The following is a 23,160-nucleotide window of genomic DNA, read 5'->3' as shown; positions in this document are numbered from 1 at the left end:
CTGTTTCTGTACGATACTGGTAGGAGACTGATGTCACTGAAACCATACTTGTAACTCCTCTAAGTTATAAGGGGTGCAGTATGGCTTGGCTGACGGTCATAAGATCTGGCTGGGCCACATCAGGTGCTATCTGGTCTCGCTCCCCTCTGTCAAAACTACCTGCTACTCTTTCCCCACCTCTGCCATTTTGGTTCAGATCCTTTTGCCACTGCTCTATTTACCATATGTTCAAGGATGTTGGTGTAGTTTTGGATTCGGTGAAAGCTATCCCTTTGGAATAGCCTTCCCTTGATCCAGAAATGTGAACTCATCCCTCCTGCACCAGCCCTGCAGCCATGCATTGACTTTCCTACAACTCTTCTCAACATGTCCAGCATGTGGCACAGGAATCAATCTGGAGATTACCACCCTTTAGATCTTGTTTATCAATCTAGTGTGGCTTAAACTCTCCAAAACCTGAAATGTATTTCTATCTGTCATAGGTTCCAACATTGATCATGACTTTTGACTGGTATCCCTCCCTTTCCGGAAGTTTTTCCACCCATTCCGCTCCTTAACTCTGGTATCAGGGAGGAAATATACCGTTTGGGATTCCCAGCCATGACTGCAAAATAGGCTATCTATGCCCCTGACTCTAGAAATTTCCTATTAGTACTACTCTCCTCTTCATTCCTGTCTACCAGCCTCTCTCTGTCTTGGATTCTCCCTTGCTCCATGGTGCTGCAGTGTTGCTCAGAGCCACCCTCTATTGAGTTGCTAAGTATCCATTGGGCAGTTTCAGTAACTTGGGTGTTCCCTGAACCTGTGGTCCCATCTAATTCTGCTGCCCCTGCTGAGGGGCATCTACTTCTCTCTTTCTACACTATCCCTGTGTCCTATATTGTCTAACACTGCCTTTTGGGTTGCCACATACTGGAGAGTACGATCCAGAAACTCCTCATTCTCTCTCATGCTGCGGAGTGTGGCCAGAGCAGAGATTCTTTGCTGCATAGACCCAATTTTCTGACATTTAGTGCAAATGTACAGGCCCTGGAAACACAGAATCCTTAATGGCTCACTTATTACACCCCACACACACCATCAGGGTTTGTGTTTAACTTTTAAAAAAAAAAAAATTAGTTGAACTCCCACTAGCATCAAACTCCACTTATTTATTAATTATAGAAAAAAACTGTCCAATGATAGCTGCTCAATTATGAACTCCTACTGAGGCTAGCCCCAGCCTTTCAAGCTTTAATGCCAGGGAACACCTAATCATGTCTCTTTAGTAATGAATTAATTACCTATCAGTACCTCAAACAAGCTAAAGAACCAAATGTTTTTCTAAAAGCTTTAAAAGACTCCCAGGATTGAATAGCTGAAATTACTGAACTGCATTTATATCTAAATGAGTACATCAATATTTATGCCCCAATCAAACTGTAAGGCTAAATCCCGCAAACCTCACCCTTTCCACTGGTTTCTCATAACATAAGAAATAGGAGTAGGCCATTCGTCCCTTCTAGCTTGCTCTGCCATTTAACCAGAATCATGGCTGATCTTTAATTCTCGCAGCTCCTCTAACTATTTTGTGAAAGAGGAACATGCACAGCATTGGTAAGTTTAGTACTTTTATTCTCTTAAGTGGTTTATAGGTAAATAGATAGTTTTCACAGTTCTCCACCTCCAAATTACAAAGTTGAGATCATCTAGGTTTCAAGCTGATCGCATCATATACTTTTATGACCAATCCTACCGATTTTAAAGGATCGGTGTTCCTTAAGATGTTGCTTTGGTTGTAATAGAAACATAGAAATTAGGTGCAGGAGCAGGCCATTCGGCCCTTCGAGCCTGTACCGCCATTCAATAAGATCATGGCTGATCATTCAACCTCAGTACCCCTTTCCTGGTTTCTCTCCGTACCCCTTGATCCCTTTGGCCGTAAGGGCCATATCTAACGAACCGGCCTCAACAACTCTCTGCGGTAGAGAATTCCACAGGTTAACCACTCTCTGAGTGAAGAAGTTTCTCCTCATCTCGGTCCTAAATGGCTTACCCCTTATTCTTAGACTGTGACCCCTGGTTCTGGAACTCCCCAGCAACGGGAACATTCTTCCTGCCTCTAATCTGTCCAGTCCCGTCAGAATTTTATATGTTTCTATGAGATCCCCTCATTCGTCTAAACTCCAGTGAATACAGGCCCAGTTGATCCAGTCTCTCCTCATATCTCAGTCCTGCCATCCCAGGAATCAGTCTGGTGAACCTTTGCTATACTCCCTCAATAGCAAGAACGTCCTTCCTCAGATTACTGTGCTTTGTTTATTATTTCAGTAGCAACAATTGATTTAGAGGTGTGCATGCTCCAATTCAATCAATAATTGGCAACAACAAAAAAATTGCATTCTGACACTAGTCTATCAGGTCCTGCTATAAATTAAAGGATCGATCACATTAATACGTATAGTCTACAGACCACAATAGTGGAAGAGGGGCTGGTGGGGAAGAGATATGCAGACAAATTAGAGAAATTAGTAAAAAGCATGGAACAATAACCATGGGGGATTTCAACTGCCCCGATATTAATTGGACAGAGAGGTAGGTAAAGGGGATAATGGAATGGAATTCCAACAATGTGTACAGGACTCATAAGAACATAAGAAATAGGAACAAGAGTAGGCCATATGGCCCCTCTAGCCTGCTCCGCCATTCAATAAGATCATGGCTGATCTGATCATGGACTCAGCTCCACTTCCCTGTCTGCTCCCCATAACCCTTATCCCCTTATCATTTAAGAAACTGCCTATTTCTGTCTTAAATTTATTCAATGTCCCAGCTTCCACAGCTCTCTGAGGCAGCGAATTCCACAGATTTACAACCCTCAGAGAAGAAATTTCTCCTCATCTGTTTTAAATGGGCGGCCCCTTATTCTAAGATCACGCCCTCTAGTTCTAGTCTCCCCTATCAGTGGAAACATCCTCTCTGCATCCATCTTGTATGTTTCGATAAGATCGCGTCTCATTCTTCTGAATTCCAATGAGTAGAGGCCCAACCTACTCAACTTTTCCTCATAAGTCAACCCCCTCATCCCCGAAATCAATCTAGTGAACCTTCTCTGAACGGCCTCCAAAGCAAGTATATTCTTTCGTCAATATGGAAACCAAAACTGCACACAGTATTCCAGGTGTGGCCTCACCAAAACCTTGTATAGCTAGCTGTAGCAAGACTTCGCTACTTTTATACTCCATCCCCTTTGCAATAAAGGCCAAGATACCATTGGCCTTCCTGATCACTTGCTGTACGTGCATACAATCCGTTTGTGTTTCATGCACAAGTACCCCCAGGTCCCGCTGTACTGCGACACATTGCAATCTTTCTCCATTTAAATAATAACTTGCTCTTTGATTTTTTTTCTGCCAAAGTGCATGATCTGACACTTTCCAACATTATACTCCATATGCCAAATTTTTGCCCACTCACTTAGCCTGTCTATGTCCTTTTGCAGATTTTTTTGTGTCCTCCTCACCCAATTGCTTTTCCTCCCATCTTTGTATCGTCAGCAAACTTGGCTATGTTACACTCAGTCCCCTCTTCCAAGTTGCTAATATAGATTGTAAATAGTTGGGGTCCCGGCACCCCAGTAGTTACTGGTTGCCAACCAGAGAATGAACCATTTATCCCAACTCTCTGTTAGTTAGCTAATCCTGAATCCATGCTAATGTATTACCCCCAAACACGTGAACTTTTATCTTGTGCAGTAACTTTTTATGTGGCACCTTGTCAAATGCCTTCTGGAAGTCCAAATACACCACATCCACTGTTCCCCTTTATCCACCCTGTTCGTTACATCCTCAACTAACTCCAGCAAATTTGTCAAACATGACTTCCCCTTCATAAATCCATGCTGACTTTGCCTGACTGAATTTTGCTTATCCAGATGTCCTACTGCTTCTTTAATAATGGACTCCAACATTTTCCCAACCACACATGTTAGGCTAACTGGTCTATAGTTTCCTGCTTTTTGTCTGCCTCCTTTTTTAAAAAGGGGCGTTACATTTGCAGTTTTCCAATTTGCCGGGACCTCCCCAGAATCCATGGCATTTTGGTCAGTTACAACCAATGCATCCACAATCCCTGCCGCTACTTCTCTTAAGACCCTAGGATGCAAGCCATCAGGTCCAGGGGATTTATCTGCCTTTAGTGCCATTATCTTACTGAGTACCACCTCCTTAGTGATTGTGATTGTGTTAAGTTCCCCCACACCCCCCTCCCCCCCCCTCAATAGCCCCTTGACTATCCACTGTTGGAATATTGTTAGTATCCTCTACCGTAAAGACTGATACAAAATATTTGTTCAGAGTTTCTGCCATCTCCATGTTCCCCATTACGAATTCCCTGGTCTCGTCCTCTAAGGGACCAACATTTACTTTAGCCACTCTTTTCCTTTTTATATACCTATGGAAACTCTTGCTATCTGTTTTTATATTTTGTGCTTGTTTACTTTCATAGTTTATCTTCCCTTTCTTAATCACTTTTTTAGTTGTTCTTTGCTGACTTTTAAAAGCTTTCCAATCTTCTGTCCTCCCACTAGTTTTGGCCACTTTGTGTGACCTTGTTTTTAGTTGGATACCGTCCTTTATTTCTTTAGTTAGCCACGGATGGCTATCTTTTCTCTTGCACCTTTCCTCCTCACTGGAATATATTTTTCTTGAGAGTTATGAAATATCTCCTTAAATGTACACCACTGTTCATCACCCGTCCTACACTTTAATCTATTTTCCCAGTCCACTTTACCCAACTCTGCCCTCATGCCTTCATAGACTCCTTTATTTAAGCATAGTACGCTGGTTAGAGATCCAACTTTCTCACCCTCCATCTGAATTTGAAATTAAGTCATGCTATGATCACTCATTCCGAGGGGATCCTTTACTGGGAGATTGTTTATTAATCCTGTCTCATTACACAGGACCAGATCTAAGATAGCCTGCCCCTTGGTTGGTTCCGCTACATACGGTTCAAGGAATCCGTCCCTTATGCACTCCTCCTCAAGGCTACCCTGACCAATTTGATTTGTCCAATCAATATGGAGGTTAAAATCATCCATGATTATTGCTGTTCCCTTTTTACAAGCCCCCACTATTTCCTGGTTTATGCTCCGACGAACAGAGTTGCTACTGTTAGGGGGCCTATAGACTACACCCATCAGTGACTTTTTCCCCTTATTATTCCTTATCTCCACCCAAACTGTTTCAACACCCTTATCATTTGAGCCAATATAGTTTCTTACTATTGCAGTGATTCCATCCTTTATCAATAGAGCTACCCCACCTCCTTTTCCTTTCTGTCTATCCTTCCGAATTGTCAAATACCCCGAATATTTAGTTCCCAGCCTTGGTCACCTTGCAACCATGTCTCTGTAATGGCTATCAGGTCTTATGCATTTATATCTATTTGTGCAATCAACTCATCTATTTTGTTACAAATGCTACGTGCATTCAGATAGAGTTTTTAATTTTGTTTCTTTACCATTTTTCCCTGCTTTGACCCCACTTTTTGATACACTCTTATGTTTATACATTCTGTCCCTTCCTGTCACGCTCTGGTTATCATTTCCCCCAGTGCTACCCTGCTCCATTGCCTTCTCCTTGCACTTTGACTTTTTACATTTCCGCTCACCTGAACCCTGCCCCCCACTAATTTGTTGAAAGCCCTCACTACAGCCCTAGTTATTTGATTCACCAGGACACTAGTCCCAGTACGGTTTAAGTGATGCCCATCCCATCGGAACAGCTCCCTCTTACCCCAGTACTGGTGCTAGTGCCCCACAAACCAAAACCCATTTCTCCCACACCAGTCTTTGAGCCATGTGTTTAACTCTCTGATCCTATTTACACTATGCAAATTTGCTCGTGGCTCAGGTAGTAATCCTGCGATTATTACCTATCTGGTTCTGCTTTTTAATTTGGTCCCTAGCTGCTCATACTCCCTCAGCAGAACCTCTTTCTTTGTCCTTTCTATGTCGTTGGTACCCCCGTGAACCATGACAACTAGATCTTCTCCCTCCTGAGGAGATGTCCTTAAGCCTGGCACCGGGTTGGCAACACAGCCTTCGGGACGCATGCTCTCGGCTGCAGAGAACAGTAACTATCCCCCTAATGATTCTGTCCTCTACCGCTATAGCATTTCTTTTTACTTCCCCCACTTGAATGGCCCCCTGTACCACGGTGCTGTGGTCAGTTTGCTCATCGTCCCTGCTCTTGTCCACATAGGGAGTAAGAGCCTCGAACCTGTTGGATAAGAGCAAGGGCCGAGGCTCCTCCATCACTACATCCTGGATCCCCATAGCTTCCTCCCCATAGCTTGCCTGCCTCCAGGAACACAGCGTCCAGATAACTCTCCCCCTCCCTGATGTGTTGCAGTGTCTACAGCTCGGACTCCAGCTCATCAACACGGAGCAGACGTTCCTCGAGCTGCAGACACTTGCTGCAGATGTGGTCGCCGTGGGCCTCAATGGGGTCAACCAGCTTCCAGATGCCACAGCAGTGACACATCGTCTGCCCTGCTATCACTAATGTATTTAATTCACTAAGTTTTCAAGTTTTGTTTTTAATCCCGGCTCTTAATTTAAACCAATGTCCCAGAAAAGAGAGAAAAACTCACCAACCAATCACTTCCCTGCTTTCCTGTAACGCCACACTTTGATTTTGATTCTTTTTATTTCTTATCTTCCCAGGTCAGTTGGTGCTGCTTGGGCTGGCTGCTTGATGATATGCCGCTTGGGTCGGCTCTCGAGCTCTCGTGTACACTGCCGCTGGGCTGCTCCTCTCGCGCTACTTGGTGGTGCTTTCTCACCCCTTTCTAACTCCTTTTTTTGGGTTAAAAAGCCCAAAAGGGACGATTCGCTATTGAACCTAGTAATGGGGAATGAACCAGAGCAGATAAGAGAAGTAAAAGTAGGGGAACATCTTGGCAATAGCAACCATAATATAATGTGCATTAAGATGATAATTGAGAAGGACACAGGTATGCCAAAAACCAGGGTAATAGATTGGAGAAAAGCTGATTTTGAGGGGCTGAGAATAGAACTTGGCGAAAATAACATGGACAACAATATTAGCAAATAACGATGCAGAACAGCAATTGGAAACATTTGTTCAACAGTTTGAGTGTAAGAACAATATATTCCGCTAAAAGGAAAGAACAAACTAAATACCAATAAGACATGTGGAACAATTGAGGGTAAGGAAAGAGGCAAACATTAAGTACATAGCCAGCAGGAGAGTGCAAGATAAGGGAGAATATGAAGAGATTCATCATCATAGGCAGTCCCTCGAAACGAGGATGACTTGCTTCCACGCCAAAAAAGGGATGAGTTCACAGGTGTTTCAATGAAGGACCTAATATTCCAAATCCTGAACTACATCCTGAAGGGTGGAAGATGCCTGTGCGTGGATTTTTTTAACGTGTGGTGGCCGTTGCACACCAGCCACACACTGGCTTAACAGAGCTAGGTCTTAGTCCAGTGGCAAGGATTATCCAGGGCGACTGGAGACCTGCCCTGCTTTACGGACCGAGTGCGCACATATATCCGTGCTGCCCTTGGCCCCGAACTCACGCCTCTCCTGGGCCCGATCACATCCCTCCACAGTCTCTCCCACTGCAGGCACACATTGACAACATACCTACTGCTGCATTTACTAATTCACTTATTTTTCTAGAAAATGTTGAGGATACTTTACCAACGAAGAGATTACAAAAGGTCAAAAACAATTCGGAAGGCAAAGAGGAACCATGAAATTTAATTTATCAAGGAACATAAAGCAAAATAGTAAAATATTTTACAGGCACAGGAAGGTTGGGATGGGAATAGGGCCATTAAGGGATAGACTGGATAATACCACAGGTAACAAAGCGAGATGGCAGAAATATTAAATAATTATTTTGCTTAAGTATTTACAGGTCGAACAGGTGGACATGACATTGGATGATGAGATTAGTAATGAGAAGTGCATTTAAAATAAAAAGAAGGGATATATTAAATAAACTAATCAAACTCAAAGAGGATAAAACCCCTGATCTGGATGGATTGCATCCATGCATTTTAAAAGAATATAGGGAAGAGATGGCAGAGGCATTACTACACATTTAATAATTCATTAGAAAAAGATGTAGTACCAGATGACTGGCGGGTAGCTAACGTGATACCTGTATTTAAGAAGGGGGATAGAACATGTCCAGGGAATTATAGACCAGTCAGCTTAACATCGGCCGTAGCAAAAATAATGGAATCCCCATTAAAGGAGAAAATAGAAGAACATCTAGAAATCAAAAATATAATAATGAATAGTCAGCATGGATTTCAAAAGGGAAAGTCTTGCTTGACCAACCTTATCGAATTTTTTGAAGACAAAACCAAGAGTAGACAATGGTAATGCAGTCGATGTAATTTATCTAGATTTTCAAAAGGCCTTTGATAAAATACCCCATAATAGACTGATGAACAAGGCCAGAGAATGTGGAGTCAGGGGTCAAGTTGTAGAATGGATAGCAAGCTGGCTTCAAGACAGAAAGCAGAGTGTATGGGTAAAAGGCAGGTATTCACAGTGGCAGAAGATGGGTAGTGGTGTTCTACAAGAATCAGTGCTGGGACCTCTGTTCACAATTTATATTAATGATTTAGACTTTGGAATCAAAACCATAATTTCTAAATTTGCGGATGACACCAAATTGGGGGGATAGTCAATACTGAGGAGGACTGCAACAAATTACAGGAGACTTTCAACTTGCAGAATGGGCATATAATTGGCAAATGAAATTCAACACAGATAAATGTGAGGTATTACATTTTGGTTGGAAGAATAGGGAGATCACTTGGAGGGTGCGAGTCTAGGTGGGGTAGAGGAACAATCTGTTTTTGTTATGTTGATTGAGGGTCCGCTTAAAACCCCAACATTGCACGAGGTAGGAAAAGCCATAAAACAGCTCAAGAATAACAAGGCTACGGGAGCGGATGGAATCCCTGCTGAGGCGCTAAAGTATGGCGGAGAGGGGCTGTTGGTGCGGATACATGACCTCATCTCTCTCATCTGGAGGGAGGAGAGCATGCCGGGAGATCTCAGAGATGCAGTAATCATCTTTAAAAAAGGGGACAAGTCCGACTGCGGCAACTACAGGGGAATCTCCCTGCTATCAGCCATTGGGAAAGTTGTCACTAGCGTCCTCCTCAACCGTCTTCTCCCTGTGGCTGAGGAGCTTCTCCCAGAGTCACAGTGCGGATTTCATCCCCTACGGGGCACAACGGACATGATCTTTGCAGCGTGACAGCTACAGGGAGCAGTGCCAGCCCTTATACATGGCCTTTCTCGACCTTATAAAGGCCTTTGACACTGTCAACCGCGAGGGTCTATGGAGCGTCCTCCTCCGTTTCGGATGCCCCCAAATGTTTGTCAACATCCTTCGCCTGCTCCACGACGACAAGCAGGCAGTGATCCTTACCAATGGATCCATTACAGACCCAATGCACATCCGGACCGGGGTGCGGACGGATGGCTGCGTCATTGCTCCAACCCTCTTCTCAGTCTTCCTCGCTGCCATGCTCCACCTCACAGTCAACAAGCTCCCCGCTGGAGTGGAACTAAACTACAGAACCAGTGGGAAGCTGTTTAACCTACGCTGCCTCCAGGCCAGGTCCAAGATCACCCCAACCTCTGTCATTGAGCTACTGTACATGGATGACGCCTGCTTCTGTGCACATTCTGAGGCTGAACTCCAGGATATAGTCGATGTATTTACTGAGGCATATGAAAACATAGGCCTTACACTAAACATCCGTAAGACAAGGTCCTCCACCAGCCTGTCCTCGCCGCACAGCACTGCCCCCAAGTCATCAAGATCCAAGGCGCGGCCCTCGACAACGTGGACCATTTTCCATACCTCGGGAACTTCTTATCAACAAGAGCAGACATTGATGCAGAGATTCAACACCGCCTCCAGCGTGCCAGTGCAGCCTTCGGCCACCTGAGGAAAAGAGTGTTCGAAGACCAGGACCTCAAATCTACCAGCAGTCTCCCTCCTGTATGGCTGAGGCATGGACGATATACAGAAGACACCTCAAGTCGCTGGAGATATATCACCAACGATGTCTCTGCAAGATCCTGCAAATCCCCTGGGAGGACAGACGCACCAACATCAATGTCCTCATCCAGGCTAACATCCCCAGCATTGAAGCACTGACCACACTCGATCAGCTTCGCTGGGCAGGCCACATAGTTCACATGCTCGACACGAGACTCCCAAAGCAAGTGCTCTATGCGGAGCTCCTTCACGGCCAACGAGCCAAAGATGGACAGCGGAAACGTTACAAGGTACCCTCAAAGTCTCCCTGATAAAGTGCGACATCACCACTGACACCTGGGAATCCTTGGCCAAAGACCGCCCTAAGTGGAGAAAGTGCATCCGGGAGGGCGTTGAGCACTTAGAGTCTCAACGCTGCGAGCGTGAAGAGGTCAAGCGCAGGCAGCGGAAGGAGCATGCGGCAAACCAGTCCCACCCACCCCTTCCCTCGGCGACTGTGACCCACCTGTGACAGAGTCTGTGGCTCTCATATTGGACTGTTCCACCAAAGAACTCACTTCAAGATTGGAAGCAAGTCTTCCTCGATTCCGAGGGACTGCCTCTGATGATAATGATGAGGGTCCGTTTTAACCATTCATGACAAAAAAACAGGCGCAAAGCTGTTCTTCGTCCGGTTGCGATCCTCGGCACTGTTTTTGCGGCACCGCCGGGGAGAGCTGCACCAGAGTGTAACGACTCTGATTGTGTTACTGTGAGTTTTGGCACTCACCCGACCTGTACGCTGAGCCCTAATGCGCTAAGTTGGAAAAGCGAAAAAAAAGGTAAGTTAAAGTTTTCATTATTTAATATTTTTGCAGCGATTTGTCAGGTAAGCGTCTTGGCGATGTTTTTTGAATTTTTTTCTCCCCCTTCCAAGGCCACCTTTGGAGCACTCCCAGCCCCGCACTAAAGTTGTCGAGGATCCCATTTTTGCGCCCTGTATAATCATGCAAACCTTCCCGTCGCAGACTCCAAACGTTGAAAGTTAGGCCTTATATCGGTAACTGCGCAAAAACTGTAATTTTCATGTATCGCTTAAGTTTTCGCCCAAAAACGGAGGAAACCGAAAATCCAGTCGATTGTGTTTTTTAAGTTGTGGCTTTGCTTGGTACTAAAGTTTCCAGAGCTTAGATCGTTCCTGAGATGAGGAGAAATTTCTTCTGAGGGTCATAAATCTGTAGCATTCTGTGCCCCAGAGAGCTGTGGAGACTGGATCATTGAATATATTTAAGGTGGAGATAGACAGATTTTTGAATGATGAGGGAATGAAGGGTTATGGGGAGCAGGCAGAGAAGTGGAGCTGAGCACAAGATCACATCAGGCATGATCTTATTAAATGGGCTCGAGAGGCCGAATGGCCTATTCCTGCTCCTATTTCTTATGTTCCGACTGGCATCCAGGTCATAGAAACATAGAAAATAGGTGCATGAGTAGGCCATTCGGCCCTTCGAGCCTTCACCACCATTCAATAAGATAATGGCTGATCATTCACCTCAGTACCCCTTTCCTGCTTTCTCTCCATACCCCTTGATCCCCTTTAGCCGTTAGGGCCATATCTAACTCCCCCTTGAATATAGCCAATGAACTGGCATCAACAACTCTCTGCGGTAGGGAATTCCACAGGTTAACAACTCTCTTGTTGAACGTCCAAATACACCATATCCACTGGTTCTCCCTTGTCCACTCTACCAGTTACATCCTCAAAAAATTCTAGAAGCTTTGTCAAGCAGGATTTCCCTTTCATAAATCCATGCTGACTTGGGCTGACCCCGTCACTGCTTTCCAAATGTGCTGCTATTTCATCTTTAATAATTGATTCCTACACTTTCCCCACTACTGATGTCAGGCTAACCGGTTTATAATTACCCGTTTTCTCTCTCCCTCCTTTCTTAAAAAGTGGTGTTACATTAGCTACCCTCCAGTCCATAGGAACTGATCCAGAGTTGATAGACTTTTGGAAAATGATCACCAATGCATCTACTATTTCTAGGGCTACTTTCTTAAGTACTCTGGGATGCAGACTATCAGGCCCCAGGGATTTATCGGCCTTCAATCCTATCAATTTCCCTAACACCATTTCCCATCTAATAAGGATTTCCTTCAATTCCTCCTTCTCACTAGCCCCTCGGTCCCCTAGTATTTCCGGAAGGTTATTTGTGTCTTCCTTTGTGAAGACAGAACCAAAGTACTTGTTTAACTGGTCCACCATGTCTTTGTTCCCCATTATAAGTTCACCTGACTGCAAAGGACCTACATTTGTTTTCACTAATCTTTTTCTCTTCACATATCTATAGAAGCTTTTGCAGTCAGTTTTTATGTTCCAAGCAAGCTTCCTCTCATACTCTATTTTCCCCCCTCCTAATTAAATCCTTTGTCCTCCTCTGCTGTATTACAAAATTCTCCCAGTCCTCAGGTTTGCTGTTTTTTCTGGCTAATTTATATGCCTCTTCCTTGGATTTTAACACTCCTTAATTTCCCTTGTTAGCCACGGTTGAGACACCTTCCCCGTTTTATTTTCACTCCAGACAGGAATGTACAATTGTTGAAGTTCATCCATGCGATCTTTAAATGTTTGCCATTGCCTATCCACCGTCAATCCTTTAAGTATCACTCGCCAGTCTATTCTAGCCAATTCACATCTCATACCACCGAAGTTACCTTTCCTTAAGTTCAGGACCCTAGTCTCTGAATTAACTGTGTCACACTCCACCTTAACAAAGAATTCTATCATATTATGGTCACTCTTCCCCAAGGGGCCTCGCACAATAAAATTTGCTAATTAGTCCTTTCTCATTACACATCACCCAGTCTAGGATGGCCAGCCCTCTAGTTGGTTCCTCTACATATTGATCTAGAAAACCATCCCTAATACACTCCAGGGAATCCTCCTCCACCGCATTGCTACCAGTTTGGTTAGCCCAATCAATATGTAGATTAAAGTCGCCCATGATAACTGCTGTACCTTTATTGCACGCATCCGTAATTTCTTGTTTGATGCTGTCCCCAACCTCTCGACTACTGTTTGGTGGTCTGTGCACAACTCCCACCAGCATTTTCTGCCCTTTGATATTCTGTAGTTCCACCCATACCAATTCCACATCATCCAAGCTAATGTCCTTCCTTACTATTACATTAATTTCCTCTTTAACCAGCAACGCCACCCCACCTCCTTTTCCTTTCTGTCTATCCTTCCTAAATGTTGAATACCCCTGGATGTTGAGTTCCCAGCCTTGGTCACCCTGGAGCCATGTCTCTGTGATGCCAATTACATTATACCCGCTAACTGCTATCTGCGCAGTTAATTCGTCCACCTTACTCTGTGCATTGAGGCACAGAGCCTTCAGACTTGTCTTTCTAACACACTTTGCCCCTTTAGAATTTTGCTGTAATTTGGCCCTTTTTCCTTTTTACCTTGGGTTTCTCTGCCCTCTACTTTTAACTCCTCCCCAACAGCACTAGCAAACACTCCCCCTAGGACATTGGTTCCAGTCCTGCCCAGGTGCAGACCGTTTGGTTTGTACTGGTCCCACCTTCCCCAGAACCGGTTCAAATTTCCCAGGAATTTGAATCCCTCACTTCTGTACCACTCCTCAAGCCACATATTCAGCTGAGCTATCCTGTGATTCCTACTCTGACTAGCACGTGGCACTGGTAGCAATCCTGAGATTACTACTTTTGAGGTCCTACTTTTTAATTTAGCTCCTAGCTCCCTAAATTCGTCTTGTAGGACCTCATCCTGTTTTTTTACTATATCGTTGGTACCTATATGCACCACAACAACTGGCTGTTCACCCTCCCTCTTCAAAATGTCCTGCGCCCGCTCCAAGACATCCTTGACCCTTGCACCAGGGAGACAACATACCATCCTGGAATCTTGGTTGCGGCCTCAGAAACGTGTATCTATTCCCCTTACAATAGAATCCCCTATCACTACAGCTCTCCCACTCTTTTTCCTGCCCTCCTGTGCAGCAGAGCCACCCATGGCGCCATGAACTTGGCTGCTGCTGTTCTCCCCTGATGAGTCATCCCCTTCAACTGTACCCAAAGCGGTGTATCTGTTTTGCAGGGGGATGACTGCAGGGAACCCCTGCACTACCTTACTTCTACTGCTCTTCCTGTTGGTCACCCATCCCCTATCTGGCTGTGTACCCTTTACCTGCGGTGTGGCCAACTTACTAAGTGTGCTATTCATGTTATTCTCAGCATCGTGAATGCTCCAGCGTAAATTCACCCGCAGCTCCAGTGCCGCAACACGGTCTGTCAGATGCTGTAGGCGGATGCACTTCCCGCACATGTTGTCGTCAGGGACACTGGAAGCGTCCGTGACTTCCCACATAGTACAGGAGGAGCATAACACGTATCCGAGCTCTCCTGCCATGACTTAACCCTTAGATTAACTTAATTTGGCAACAATAATGCTGAAGGTTATTTACTGATAAAGAAAAGAAAAAGAAGAAAAACTACTCGCCAATCACTTACCCCCTTGGCTGTGATGTCACCTTTCGATTTCTTGCTACTTTTTTGCCTCCCTGCTGCAACTGCACCAGCTGGCCTCTTGTAGGCATCACGAACTGCTGCTCCGCCTCCCAACTGCCCGCTGGTCGCTCCGACGCTCCTGTTGGGCCTCTTGGCCTCATGAACTGCTGCTCCGCCTCCCGACTCCCCACTGGTCGCTCCGACGCTCCTGTTGATCTCGGGCTGGATGTTGATCTCGACTTTCCCTCTTGGGAACTAGGAAATTTCTGAACTTATTTTTCTGTTTTAAAGTTGTTCATTAGCAGAGTACTTTAAATTGCAAGTATTCTCTAAAAAATTGAAAGTGTTCTCTAAGAATCTGTAATACTGTTCTGTTGGCTATGTAGATAACTGCATCAAATGACACTTTGGACCAATGAGGTCAAGCATTACACTCTAGTCAACTGTTCATTTCAACCAGGGCAGAAATTGAGGCATTCTCCCCTTGCTGAAAGTGTAAGGCACCAGCGGAAGGTGAGGTGGTGCCTTGGATCAAATAACTCCGACCCAGATCAAAAGAGCAGTGGTGCATGCTGGGATGTCACGCTCAAGAAAGTTGCAGATGTAGGGTGATGCAAGGCATGGAGAAAATAGGGACAGAAACGATTGATGTAGTAGGAGTCTTAATGATAGATCAAATGTGGGGTCTTGGTCAAACAGGGCACTGAGATTGTGCATGTTTGGATTCAGCCCGAGTGAGCAACTGGAAAGGGGATGCCATTTGAAGATACGGGGGTGGGTGGGTGGAGAAATAGAAGCTACGATGCTGAGTTTTGGTGGGAGTGGTACAGGATGGCTTTGATCTGGAGCAGAACAAATTAAGGGAAAGGAGAGCTGGATGAAGGAATCAAATATTTTGCATTCAAGATTTTTTAACTTCCATTCAGAGTAAATTGGACTCTTGCGTAAGATGAGCTTTATTTTGGATGGTTGTAATTTTACTTGACTACAGTGTACAGCTAATGCTATACCATCTTGCATTTACGAGTTGTGCATTTAAGTTTTATGGGATTTCTCCTGCTGTCATTTAGCCGAGAAGTGAGTAAAAATTAACTGCCATGAATGATAAAGCACAGAAGGAAGTCATTCGGCCCATCGTGCCTGTGCCTGCTCTTTGGTAGAGCATCCAATTGGTCCCACACCCCTGCTCTTTCCGCAGAGCCCTGTATGTGTTTCTACTTCAAGTATTTATCCAGTACCCTTTTGAAAGTTACTAATGAATTGGCTTTCACCACCATTTCTCCAAAATCATATTACAGAACACCTTCCTCATGTCTGTTTAAAATATTATTGCAGGACTTCAAGATGATGCGAGAGCAACGAAAAGCCATTGCGAAATTCAAGGAACCTGCACATGCTTCAGCATTTCAGCAGAAATTCCACAGGTAAATATTTATCACTACTTTTTAACCAATTAGAAAGGAAAAATTTCAGAAAATGGACACAGTAAAATTCAGTCAAGTTCAACAATAAAACCTGTAACCCAAGTGAAACAGATTTTCTGTTGCAAAAAAAAACTTAGGTTTGGATTTAATTTGTCTAACTGCTTATTCTGAATTATTTTGTTCCGTTATTGAAAAGTAATATACTTTGGGTATTATTTTTCAAGCACTATAGCTTTTTTTGTAAGCCTGATAAATTGGGAAATCGCCTAGATTCTTTTGTCACTTTAATCTTATTTTCCTTTTATGTTACATCAAAATTAATATAAACACTGGAGCAGAGATTTTAATTCCCTCTAACCAGGAGTTAATCGAGCGACTGTTTTCCTGCTCCGATCCGATACCGCCTTGCACATTTGTGACGTCTATCTAAATCAGACAGACACCTCCTTTAATATATGGCAATCGGGTCCTATCACACAGAGGACCCAGATCCAGTTTTAATGCCCTGCTGGCTGGTGCTACCATCGTGGTCACTCCGACCAGTAAAACTTGCCAAAGCACAAGTGGAGGCCCCAAAAGCTAAGTACTAAAAAGGGATTATTTACAGTGATATTCTGGACCTCTGCCACCCCAGGCTCCTTGACTCCCTTCAAGCCTGTGGAATCCTGTTGTACATCCCTCCACACCATGCCCAAGTGCTGTTGTCCTGGCCTGCCGGCATCCTCTTTACATCTCTTCCGGCGGACAGCTGGTCAGCGGGATGTTAAGGAACCCCAACCACTAAAATTGTCCAGGTCTCCCACGGAGACTCCCAGGCGGGAAATTCGTCTATTTCCCTCCAGCTTTTCACCCGAGTGTTAAAATCAGCACTTGGTTGTTTGAAATCTTTATCGCCTCCAGACTTGACTTTTCTAATATTCTCATCACAAACTGAAGCTTGTCTAGAACTCTGCTGCCATCATGCATTCCATACAAGGTTAACTTCACTCCTCCCCTCAGTTCTTCAAAGTTACCTGAAAATCTACCTCGTTGACCATACATTCGGTCGTCTTCTCTAACTGTTCCGTGTCTGATCTGCACCTAACTGAATCACCTTGGGCTGTTTTGCTGTGTTAAAGGCATTACATAATTATGACATCAAACCCAATAATGTGGCGACACTCTTTAATTTGTGCCATTTCATGCTCAAGTCATAATATGTAATGTAGTTCAAAATGAACAGAAGTGGTGTTTACAAGACTTATTTTTTTGCTGAGGCTAATTTTGCATGCATTTTTTTCTTCTAACCTTGGAAACCTTTTGATTGTTTTGCATTACTTTTCCTTGCACATCTTGCAGACACATGATAGATCTGTCCCATATCAATGTGGCACTGATCATGGATGAATGATTATTCTCGGAATGAAAACAAAGATTCATACTAGTGCAGAAGTTCAGATCAAGTCAAATGGAGATATGGAATCGTAGAACCATCGTACAGTGATCAATTTCTAGCCAGTGCGTAACCGTTAAATTGGTGAAACCAAAGGAGTTGGCCCAGGTCCATTGTGGGATGAAGTATGTGATGCCACTGAAGAAGACTATTTGTACTCTTGTTTCTACATGTTTATTGTTTATTGTCACGAAATGGAACAAAGTCTTTGGCAAAACCACCTCTGTGGATTCAAAATACCATAAAAGAATGACTTAACTGTGAACAGTGACTGAAGTAGGCACTGTAGAAGTAGGACGGCTGCTTATCAAACGTAATCGAGGACTTTAATGGTGAATAACACTAGATAATGGTTGCTGCAGACTTCTTTCCTTGCAGGTTTAGACTTAAGTGCTAAATATCGCCCCACTTTTAAACTATTTTGTACCTATGGCATGACTAGCTTCAAAATAGTGCATCATTTTGCCCATCTAAAATAAGAATTAGCTGAAAAGAACTCAAAATTGCATTGAGAAATGCATGCTGATGACTTCGAGTTTCGCGTGCAAATTAGTCCATTGTTTTAAACGTCTTTTGAAAGATGCTTAACTACAAGATTTAGAAAGCTAGGTAGAAACCTAAAGGCAGAGTATTTGATGAGGTGCTTGCCTGTTCGATGTGGATTGGGGGTTTATTTTTGTTTATCGTAAAAGCTTCGTTGGGGAAAAATTGAAAATAATGCCAGTATGCTGTCAGTAAGAAATGTACATTATTCATTTTAATGAAAGGCATCATTTGAAGAAAAAATGACTTGCATATTCAGGTGGTTGCCATAAAAACGCATTCCTAGCCCCTCTATGTTCAGCAGCCAGTGAAACGTCAAAAATTATTTAACGTAAAAGATGAAAGGTGAAGATTTTCAACCTGTTTTAAGCAAAATGATTTTGATGGCTGAACCTTCGTTAAATATCCAAAATACCTGATAATCATCTGGAAAACATAGCTATTTATGTTGGCTGAGTGGCAGAGAACGGTACAAGCTAGTTCAGTGCTACAATTATAGATTGAAGGTAGATGCAGATAATTTATATCAGGACTGCCAGAGTAATAGCAGAATGAGAGTGCTGTTAGTTTACTATATATTAATCTATAGTTGGTTTACTCTACATTATAGACCATGAGATTGTGTCTGCACAAAGGACTACTTCAAGGCTTCCTGCAGGTATTTTGAATATTTTCATCCATATTTTGTACCCGAGAGCATTTATTGCTGTGGTGGTAGTAATCTAATACTTAAAGTGAAACTTTTTGATTTCATATTTAAGTATTATAAACTGCGCCGATATACATTAAACTCCAGAATCAGGTTTTCATTCATCTGTCTGCTGGTTAGTGATTTTTTTTTAACCATCAAATTATATCTGCTGAATTCCAGCCATCCATATAAACAAATGTTTCACTGCCATAGGCAGTGACTCCTGACTTGCTCAGTTTCACGTCTTGGGTCTGTTGGTGAAATGGTCCAACCACCAGCCTGCCAAAGCAGATGGGACTCTGCTTCTTGCCGATGATGATGAAAACTGAAAGCCCTTTAGAAATGCAATTGTTGTCGCAAGGTATCTTTTAGTGGGGCGGGATAGAAAATTGTTTTGGGTTATGTTTTTAAATGTGTGCTGCATAGACTTCTCTAAGTCTACATCTTGGAACACATTTTATTGAGTGTACACAGGAGTATTTTTCTGTTCAGAAGATTGAGAATGAATGCATTTTGAGTTGCAGCGTTCAGCTAGTTACATCACCTCCGTCATTCTGTGCAGAAGGAAATTGTGCAATCAAAACAGCTTTTGTGTGACGAAGCACAGCTGTAGAAAGTGTCATGGCAGATTTGATAGTAAGAGGGACTCGGATATCTGACTTGCTTTGTGATGGAAAAAATATCTAGGTGTTTACAGTACTAAGATTTTAATACAGCCTTTGAGAGTCTGCCCTACGCAGTGCCATTTGATAAAACTGTCCAACAATTAGTGTTTCAAATTCATTGATTCACTCCCAGATTTGTCAGATGTTGCAGCTCAGTAAGGATTTTTATAATTACTTTCATAAAATAGATCAATATATTAACTGCATATTCGGTTTATACTGGTTTATGGCTGTAAAATGCAGTTTCTTGCACTGTAAACACGGGAGGTTTATCACTGACAGTGCGGTGCAACTAAAAGAATAAGCAGTCGAAAATTTTGCAAGGACAGGAGGTGGGGGTTGCAGAGCTTGGAATAAACTGAGGTTAAGTGCAAGTTGTCTTTTTTTTAATTGGATGCTCAATCCCGAGTTGGTGCAAGGATTGAAAGTATCATGCAGGTTTCATTTGAGTTTTATCAGGCCTACCAGAGACTCCTGTTTGAAGAAATAGAATCTTGTTGTGTGCAATTGTTTGGGATGCTTCTAATGAGGCCTGGGTATAATGGAGCTGCCTCTGCCAGTTCTTGCTATATGAGTAACAATTTGATTGTATCATGATCACATATAGATGGATTGAGATGTATAACAGATGGTAAGGGTTATTGGCCTTCATTTTTGGCGGTTTATTTGAGTTTGTGTGATGTCACGCACATAAAATTTATGAGTCGGACATTTTGGTTCTTTTGAATGTTAACCACAGTTCTAACATCTTCATTTTGGAAAACCAAATGGGTTGCAACTCAAAACATGCGTATTCCCAGCAACAATATATATGGCTTTGTATTTTATACAATATATATTTATATTTTATATATATATATATAATATATATATATAAAATATAACTTGCATTATTGAAGAAGAAACTTGTATTGCTGAAGTCTTTTGAGGGAGGAGTGTTCACTAGTTTATATAGTAGTCATTTGTTAATGGCAGCGGCCATGTTGGCAGAGGGAAGATACAGTGGGATAGGACAAGTCACATTTAGGACATAAGTGTGGTAAAACTGTAGGTGTAGGGGAAGATTTGCTGCAACCATCATCAGAGTTGTTACACTGCACATTAGTGGGTTTCACTTAAAGTGCAAAGAAGCATTTGTACGGCAGCATGTAAGTAGAGCCAAATGCTTTCAAGTCATCATCCGTGATGTTCATCTACTTTTTAGGCGTGTGCATTAGCTAATACTTTCTGAAGTTGCTTGTGTTTTTTCCATGTATTTTATTTCAAAGTTAATTGGATGCAATGACTATTGAACTGAAACAAGACATCCTGTGTATTAATACATTTTTATAAAGATCACTGTTCTTCCATATGTACTTTCTCCTGTTTATTTGCATGAGTCTTTTTACTCAGGGGTGATATTTTGCAAACTCCTCGGTGCGTATGTGGAGCCAAATTTTTTTGGGGGGATTTGTTACTCTTTTTGTTCTACGTGCAGTGAAGTCCTTGTGTGAGTAGTGGGTGCACAGTGGTTTAAACACAAATCTGTACACTCTTGTTAAATTTGAGTTTTAATATAAAATCATTTGAATCAAATTGGATAACTTTTCTGGAGGTCTATGGGCACCTTGTTCGCATTATGTAGCTTCTAAATTGTTTGCCCTACACATTGACTATTACAAAGTTGTACTTTCTGCAGCGATTCGCCAGGAGGACATTTTGATAGTTTGAAGGGGTACAACCTTGTAGAGAGAGTATTTGCGATGTACACGATTGCCCACTTTTACATCTCCTACATGCAGTATTCTGAAATTAGTGGTTGCCTAGTGCTAGGATAACCTACATTTTATAAATTTGGAAGCGGTAAATTAATGCCACAGAGCAAGAATGGCTCTCATGGTGTGCTCCAGGAAACATTGAGTCATGCTGTTTCTTTGCTGATGGAGGCTCTGTAAAGGATGTCAGCTGAGTACTGATGCCAATTTTAAAAAGTGGATCACAGCTCCTACTCAGATTCGAGATGGTTCATGACCCAATGGTTCATGACTCATCCTCAGCCGATTTTCACTCCGACACTGGCTTACTACTTTATAAAATGTTTGGCATATTGAGCAGCACCCATTCTATGCGAGAGTTTGTTGGAGAGAAATTTTAAAATGCTGTATGTAGAAGATGTGGTAAGAACTTTTAAACTAAATACTTAGAGGCCCCCCCCCCCCCCCCGCCTAAAAAAGTTCCCTTTTAATTGTAGTTTTTTTCCATTTAACACTAGTTTATTGCAAATTGCTGCAATAAACAGCTGTGAGAGGAAAATGGTTTTCTTTATTCACTCCGTTTATTTAAAAACACATTCAATTGGCTGTTTAATAGACACATAACTGGACATATTTAGCTGGATCATTTGGTTTTTGAAAGGCATCTAAGTCAATACATCAACTCTTATTTTTAATAGAAGATTCTCACTAGACAGAGCACTGTAATCGCCGTGCTCCCCTCCCCCCAAGATCTGCTACACATTAGGCAGTCAGATTCTAGCTAATAGTTAAATATTTTAAAAGTCCTTTTTGGACAATGTGAAATAACCTGTAATACTGTATATGGATAACTGTCTTGTTTGTGGAACTTCAAACGTGCCACAATTGGCAATGCCCTGATTGAAGAGTTAATGCGTAGACGTGTAAGGGAACAGGTGCCCCTTTTAGTTTACCCTCCCGTAACGACTTTGCCTGTCAGCAAGGGTGTGAAAGTATTGGGCTACTGATTAGATAGTTTCGATTTGAATATCCTATCAAATGGTTAGAATTAAACAGCAACCGTGTGGATATTTCAAATCTGAGCTATATACTCTGCTAGTTTAGTATTGTGTTACCTGGTGTAGCTTTTGCATTTGTGATGTCTCTAGTGTAGCGTTTGTCTTGCTTTAGTTCCTTATGTGGTGTTGCTTTATTTGTTTTCAATTTGGCTTCACCTACTCGCTTTACAGATTTCAAAGAATTTATTTATATAGTGTTTTTTTTCCTGCACTTGTAGAATAGAAATTCTATTCACATTAATATATAAGGTAGAGAGATCGAGAATTGATTTATCCCTGACTCAAAGGTTCGATATTTGTTGAGAGCTGTTATACCGCCCTGGTGTTCAAGCTATATCTAACATTATAGAAGTCAGATACTTTAATACATTGCCCCTTCTTTTACATCTTTTACTTCAATGCTTTAGAAATAACCATTTTTTCCCCCACAACCATGAGTGATCACTTTATTTTTCATTGTTTTCTGTCCAATGTTTATAACTGGCATTTTTAATTCAGTAGAACATAAACATTTTTATCCTTTTATTTAAACAAAAATAGCCCATGATTAAAATAGTTGCTTTTACGCAGAGCTATTTATAAGTATGAGATGTTAAAGCATGTTTCTTCCCTAAAACTGCACACTACATTTACTTTAAGAAACAGCTTAATGAGTCTGTACTTTTCATTTTGTTCCTAATTTAAACGGGTTACTGGTTCATGAGATAATATCTGGTGGGTAATGAAATATTAAGCATTGCCACAGTTCTATGTGGCTCAAATCTTAATAATCCGAAGGATTTCGTGTAAGACTTTTATTTTTTAACTGCCGACTAGGTTGGTGCTAGAAATTGTGACCTTCATATGCAAGTGTTTATGAACAAACTGATTCACATTGAATCTTGGTGTAGCTTTTATCAGAGCTCTTTATAGAACACAGTTGGGAAGGATCAGTATTTGTGTGCTGTAACATCAGCGTGTACGCTGTTTTGTCCCTGCTTCTCTTGGCCCAGGCTTTCTACAAAACAAAAATGCACTGTGAACAACAGCCTCCCTCTGTCTGAACCTGT

The 23,160-nt window shown here is 42.5% G+C and overlaps 1 protein-coding gene across 5 annotated transcripts in view; it reads left to right on the top strand.

The window, feature by feature from the left end:
* rbm33a (RNA binding motif protein 33a) overlaps positions 1–21,504 on the top strand; it is a 203,636-nt gene extending 182,132 nt beyond the window's left edge. For all 5 annotated transcript variants that reach the window (XM_070881642.1, XM_070881644.1, XM_070881643.1 and 2 more), the window contains 2 exons: positions 15,901–15,989; positions 17,328–21,504. In XM_070881642.1, the coding sequence (XP_070737743.1) occupies positions 15,901–15,989; positions 17,328–17,379 (141 nt within the window). In that variant the 3' untranslated portion in view covers positions 17,380–21,504. The remainder of the gene's footprint in view (positions 1–15,900; positions 15,990–17,327) is intronic.
* Positions 21,505–23,160: the final 1,656 nt, after the last annotated feature.

Source organism: Pristiophorus japonicus, chromosome 5 (genome assembly GCF_044704955.1).
Source record: "Pristiophorus japonicus isolate sPriJap1 chromosome 5, sPriJap1.hap1, whole genome shotgun sequence".
Classification (NCBI taxonomy): Eukaryota; Metazoa; Chordata; class Chondrichthyes; family Pristiophoridae; genus Pristiophorus; species Pristiophorus japonicus.
Note: the sequence above shows the minus strand (reverse complement) of the source record. Positions and strands in the feature narration are given on the sequence as shown.